Source organism: Xenopus laevis, chromosome 1L (genome assembly GCF_017654675.1).
Source record: "Xenopus laevis strain J_2021 chromosome 1L, Xenopus_laevis_v10.1, whole genome shotgun sequence".
Taxonomy (NCBI): domain Eukaryota; kingdom Metazoa; phylum Chordata; class Amphibia; order Anura; family Pipidae; genus Xenopus; species Xenopus laevis.
In genome coordinates this window covers 152,844,246-152,850,709 of record NC_054371.1, presented here as the reverse complement: position 1 = coordinate 152,850,709, position 6,464 = coordinate 152,844,246, and the positions used below count along the sequence as shown (strand labels likewise).

The window sequence follows — 6,464 nt, the reverse complement described above, 5'->3', positions numbered from 1 at the left end:
GTTATTGAAGAGCAATGTGACTTTTAAAGTAAACACAGATGTGAAATCTGTTCTCCATAATTCTTGAGGTATGTGATAAGGTTTTTTTCCTGCCACCTGAGCATTAAACCTAAAATCTTCAATGGCGGTTATAACACTATAGAAGATGCAGATCATAAATTCTATGACCCTAATACTAAATTAGAATCGCCTCGTAATCTCTAAAGATGAGCCGTTTCTAATCTGATAGCAAAAGGGGAAACTGTCCTCGCCATTAGACATTTTTTCTCGCAAGATGGGGTTACACTGATTCATACAAAGAGAATACTAGATCTTTAGTAGTCACTTATATTAATATATGAAAGGGCATTAAGACATTTGCTGTGAAAGCTACTTTTCAAATCCCTTTTAAAATATTATTTTCTATATATTGCAATATATTGAAGCTGGCCAACTACATCAAATCCATCCCTGGTCTGTACAGTCGTGCACTCACTTTCATCGGACTTATTAAGAATCAGGACTGCAATCAGAAACATTGGGCCCCCGTACAACTTAATTATCTGGGCTCCGCATGAATAAAAGCCTGTAGTGCCAACAATTGGCCATGTCTCTTGTGTGCACTATTCAAACAATTATAAGGTAGGTAGGTTTTGCTAGAGCAATAAGTTGAACTTAATGGATGTGTTTTTTTTTTTCAAACACAGCTACTATGATACAAACCCACAAATCTTTTTACTGAAAAGTAAGGGGTGTAACTATAGATGAAACAGACCCTGCACCTACTGGGGGACCTGGAAAATATTGGGGAACAAATAGGACTTTGACACTATACAAATAAACATCTTGTTCCGCGAGCTGACACTGATACAAATACTTTTTGATATGATGGTGACTCATGGCATTTCCAATTTTAGGCTACAGCAGCTCTAGCATTGTGAGATTTACTTGGTAACATATCCAAATGATGGATAGTTATACCAACTGCCCCAATAGCTTTGAAATTAGGTGAAATATCTTGACCCAGAATCACTTTATAATGGGACAGGACCACCATATATGTGGAAAAATTCCCCTTCTAAACAAGTTAGCCCCAGCACTCTCAATATATAACCCCCTGAAAAAATATTCTTGCACAACTGAACTGTAACTTTTAAAAAAGACACTTTTAGTTATAAAATTTGTACAAAGCATGCATAAGCTGACGCGCCCTGTCAAGGCAGTGTCCATGCGCCAGTCCTATCCTAAGTGAAAAAATGAAGTGTTATCTATGGGGGGAGATAGACCATACCTGCTTTTCTCTTTATTTAGCATGATCTCTTACAAAATTCCCCTTGCATTATACCCTCTCCAACACAATGGGGGGAATGATATATGGAACTTATGTAATGTATTTGGTATTAAAAATATCACCTATAGAAAAGTTTCCTGGCACTTTCAAAAAGTGATTTATAAATTTTGAAACATTCTCTGTAACACACATTGCACTTTGCCACTGTACAGTCTAGTGAGGTGAGGGTCAAGAAAATCTCAACCCATCCCCAACCCAAAGACCTGCCCACAACTAACAAGAATCAGCTTCTCCCCTATACCTGGCTTATCCTCCCCACCGATTAAATCACAAAAGGGACAAGGGCGGGCACACACCTATAAAAGTGGAAGCTGGTAGTGTAAGGTCGCGAGCGGGGAGAGCAGGCAGAACAGCTAAACCCAATCCCACCCACAACCCATAAATGGTGTTCCGAAAACCATCCGACCCGTGGGTATCTCTCAATTTAACATTTGTATACTTTTCTGAAATTTGCTCGGATTAGTAAGCAAATAATAAAATCTAGATAACATTTTTGGGACCCCTGGTGTAACCCAACGTGCCACATCATACTTAGATGGTGGTGAATACTTATCCACATCACATGCATAATTCTTACATATTTATAGTGTTCCTGGGAGATTAAATTCACTTCACAGTTCAATTGAGAGAAAAACTTCTATCCCCCCTCATAAAACTATAAAAAAAATTGATTCACTTTCAGCAGACCCCTCTGGTGCCAAGTCCATAAATCTATATCAGGTATGTTCAATGCTTGGCCTGTTAGGGGCATAATTGATGAATGTGCCAATACACAATGCCCTTTTGTAATCACATTATGTGCCAGTTCAAAAGTAGCTTTTACTGATGCAAGAATATAACTCACTGGGTTCAGGAGATAGTATTGTTGTAACACGTGGAAAGAACTCCTTTTACAGTGATACCCATTGTGGTGGATCAAGAGTATTATAGCACAACTGTGCCATTGAGTAAGCAAGATAATAATTCCGAATATTAGGCACCTACATTTGTCAAGCTCTCATGCCATTGTACAAGGCCCTATGATACCCTTGATGTTTTTATTTGCTCAAATATAATTTGTCAAAATTTGCTGTAACTTTTTAATAAATCCATAAGGTATCTTAACCGGGAGCATTTGATGTAATAAATAATATGTGGTAATAATAAAATCTTTACTGCAGCAATTTTACCCAACCACGAAATATACATTTGTCCCCATTTTTTAATTTCTTCCTTCAGTTGATTTACCAATGGTGGAAAATTAATTTTAAATGTATCTTTAGTATCCCTATGCAGTTTAACACCCAAATACCCCAGACACAAATCTTGCCAATCACATTTATATTGACCCTTCCACTTTTGTATTTGCAATGCTGTAAAACCTATTGACAAGATTTGGGTCTTAGAAGCATTTATTTTATAAAGTGATACCCTACCAAAATCCTTCAATATTCTTTGTAATATAGGCAACCCCTTGTCTGGATTAGTGAAGAATATTAAGACATCGTCTGCAATTCCAGTATTTCATTGAGCATTTTGATAAGTTTTATCTGCAACTTGCTTTTCTAAGGTGAAAATAAAATAATTGCCCTGTTTATTTACCAGACAGAAAGTGGGAATAATGGGGGAAACATCATGGAGCTGGTCACTACTCCTGTATAAACTAATAGCAAATTGAAAGTTGTGCTCACCATAAAACATTCGTAAAAACAGGGATCAGTAAGCCTGCTATCATATACTGTAATTCATAAACAAAAAATAGTCCCTGCACCCACACATATATCACCCCTTCATGTACTGAGTAACAACATATTTTGGGCCAGATTCAGTTTTATGAAAAATACATCTCATAATTTGGGCCTGATTCAATTCCAGGTTATTTTATGGTTTATATGTAACTTCAAAGCATGTTACACATAGGACCATATTCATTTAAAAAAAGAAAGTTTTTTTCTACCAATTCAACTCGCAGACTTCAATGAAGTTTTCATAATACATGAGATGAGATTTAACTCCAGCACTTTATTTTTTATGCTTTTCTATCTGTATGGATCTTTATTTCATAAGAGCATGCAGCTGAGTACAGCTAATTAAATCATTGCCAGGGGTGTAACAACAGAGGAAGCAGACCCTGCAACTGCAGGGGGGCCCAGGAGGTATAGGGGGCCCCATGAGGTCCTAATTAATGACAATTTCAACATATATTTTTAAAAAAGGACAACTCCTAGATATTGCTGGGCCCAACATCAAAATTAATTTGCCGTTGGGCCCAGTAATTTCGAGTTCTACCACTGATCATTGCACTAATCATGGACCAGATAATGTTCACAAGAAGATCTGTAACTCACACATGATATATAATCATTGCCGGTATTATGCAAATAAGGTTTACATTTTCTGTTGCGTTCTTTAAAAACCTGCAGTTCCCAGACAAAGGAATCAGATGTGCTGCATCCAACTGCCAGACCCATAACTCTCACTGTCAATATGAAGTTGTTTCTGGTTATTTTAATATTACTGGGACATTTATCAGGTAAGGATGATTTATATATATATATATATATATATATATATATATATATATATATATATATATATATATATATATATATATATATATATATATATATATATATATTTATAATTCCAAACATAATATTTATGAAAGAAAAAAAAATCATTATGTCTCATCTGTTCCAGGGGTTCATTGTGAAGTGCAACTTGCCCAGTCAGAGTCAGTGGTGATAAAGCCGGGAGGGTCTCACGAACTGTCCTGCACAGCCTCTGGCTTCACATTCAGTAACTTCTGGATGAACTGGTTTAGACAGGCTCCTGGGAAAGGATTACAGTGGGTATCTAATATTAACTACAACGGGGCTGAGACATACTATGCTGATTCAGTTAAAGGAAGATTCACCATCTCCAGAGACAATAATAACAACAAGTTATATCTGCAAATGAACAATCTACATACTGAAGACACTGCCTTGTATTACTGTGCTAGAGACACAGTGACAAATAATCACAGAGCAGTGCAGCAAAAACACTAATCCTGTCCTTCCATGATTCTCCACTTGAGGGCAATACAATTCCATCCACATCTCATATATGAAAGGTAAAACAAAATGAACATACAATAAACAATCTTGCACCAAAAATCCTCTGAGAATCTCAAGAAAACAAGTAGTGATTATACAAATTATAGGTGGTGATTACAGGAAAAAATGTTTAAATAAATGTTATCTCCAGTAAAAATATTTCAAGAGATTGAAAGAAAGATGAACTTTTTTTACACAACAGGGGTATTTCATGACCTCTAAGGCAGTGTGCAAAATACAAAAATTAGAGGTAGCATAATGTTTGAGTTTTTCACAATGCTTTTCCCTGTTACAGAATTGCCACAAGCCTCTGTGCTTTGTTTTGGAACACAGAGACCTCCTGCTGCAACAATGAATACAACATTGCACTGTTTGACAGTGCTGTATTCATGAGGGGGGTGGGGCATGCGTGTTGATATACACCCTCCATTCAATGATTCTCCACTAACTTGTGCATCATTCAGCGACATCACATACTCTGTATTCAGGGGTGCTCCGCCAATGAGGTGAGTTGAGCAACTTGCATCAGTCGGCAGTGCCGCTGGGTACGAGGGGGTGCAAAAATGCCACTCCTGGTACTTTAAGAGACAAATTTCTGGTTTTCAAACCCAGAAATTTGGCTCTTCTAGCACAGAGAGCACACTTATGCTCTCTGCGCTAGCGTCCTGGCCCTCTCCGCCGCTCTCGTGGACCCCCCACCCTCTCTGGCGCAAAAAGGTGAGTGCACCTGGAAGGGGGGAAGCAGCAATACCAAGCTGCCTCAGGTGGCGGAGGGGCCAGGATCGCCCCTGTCAGTATTTATGCAGTTTAGCACATATAGTCATAAATGAGGCCAATCTAGTCAGAACCTATAGACTACAGAAACATTTCATCAACAGGATAGGCAATGATTGTCACCATAACTTACTCACTTATATGCCAGGCCAGAACTAGGGGTAGATAGAGTAGACAAATGTCGAGGGTACAGGGGGGAGCAGTTAGAAGGAAAATACTGAGTGGTCTGTCCACGTCCACCTGTGTTTAAAAGAAAAACACAATTGTGTCAAAACACAATCAGGACTTGTTTTTTCATATTTATGAAAAAATCGCAAATGGATACGTCACAATTAATTGTCAGTTTCTTCCCCACAAAGTAATAAAATGTGATGATAAAAAAAAAATATATATAATACATTGCATTGATGCTAAAATTATACATTTAAATGACATTAATGGTATTTTAGTGAAGGAAAGGTCTTTTTACTTGGGGGTACCAAAATTTATGCACCCCCAAGTGATCGCATGCATTTACCTGAAACCCCGGACGGTGCACCTATTAGGAGAAAACTGCACTAGCCCAGGATTCTTCCAGTGAGCAATCGTCTTCTGATTTCTTTCTTCTTGCGGGTGCACATGCGTAGTAGCGCAAAAAGCCAAACTTTAAAAGAAAAGTCAGATATTTCGTTCTACTGAAAACAAAAAGGAAGCCGTTTGCTCCATGGTGCTCACTGGAAGAATCCCGGGCTGGTACAGTTTTCTCCAAACAGTAGCACTGGCCCGAGGTTTTAGGTAAGTACATGCGATCACTTGGGTGTGTCTAACTTTTGGCTTCCCACGTAAAAAGACCTTTTCTTCTTTTTTAAAAGGTTTTAGGTGGAAAATGTTAAACTCCGTACCATTCTTATTTGAGTGATCTGCAAATCTAGCAAATCTAGCATCTTTACTATGGATATTTTTTGGCAATCACTTTTTTTGATAGAGGAGGGTTGCGGGTGGCTGATGAGGGAGCCCTGAAGTCGGGGTTGAGGGCACCCCAGATCTGGCAGCCCTGGTGGGCCTATACCCCCCCCAGTCCAACACTGGTAGTCTTCATCAAGATTCAAGAACTGATATCATGTTATTTAATTAAGTGCCCTGCAATGGTAACTGTATCGGATACTGATTGATGTTTATGTAATTCTGTATGTTCTTTGTAGAAACACATTTACTTTACAATGCTGTGGAATATGTTAATAATAATTTTAATAATAATACAACCAGTGTCAGACTGGGACACCAGGGGCCCACCAAAAAACCTT

General features: G+C 38.1%; 1 gene segment (V, D, J or C); it reads left to right on the top strand.

The window, feature by feature from the left end:
* The first annotated feature begins 3,762 nt into the window (after positions 1–3,762).
* On the top strand, positions 3,763–4,359 carry LOC121400887. The segment is given in 2 exon segments: positions 3,763–3,842; positions 4,010–4,359. Coding segments are annotated over 2 exon segments (396 nt in total).
* Positions 4,360–6,464: the final 2,105 nt, after the last annotated feature.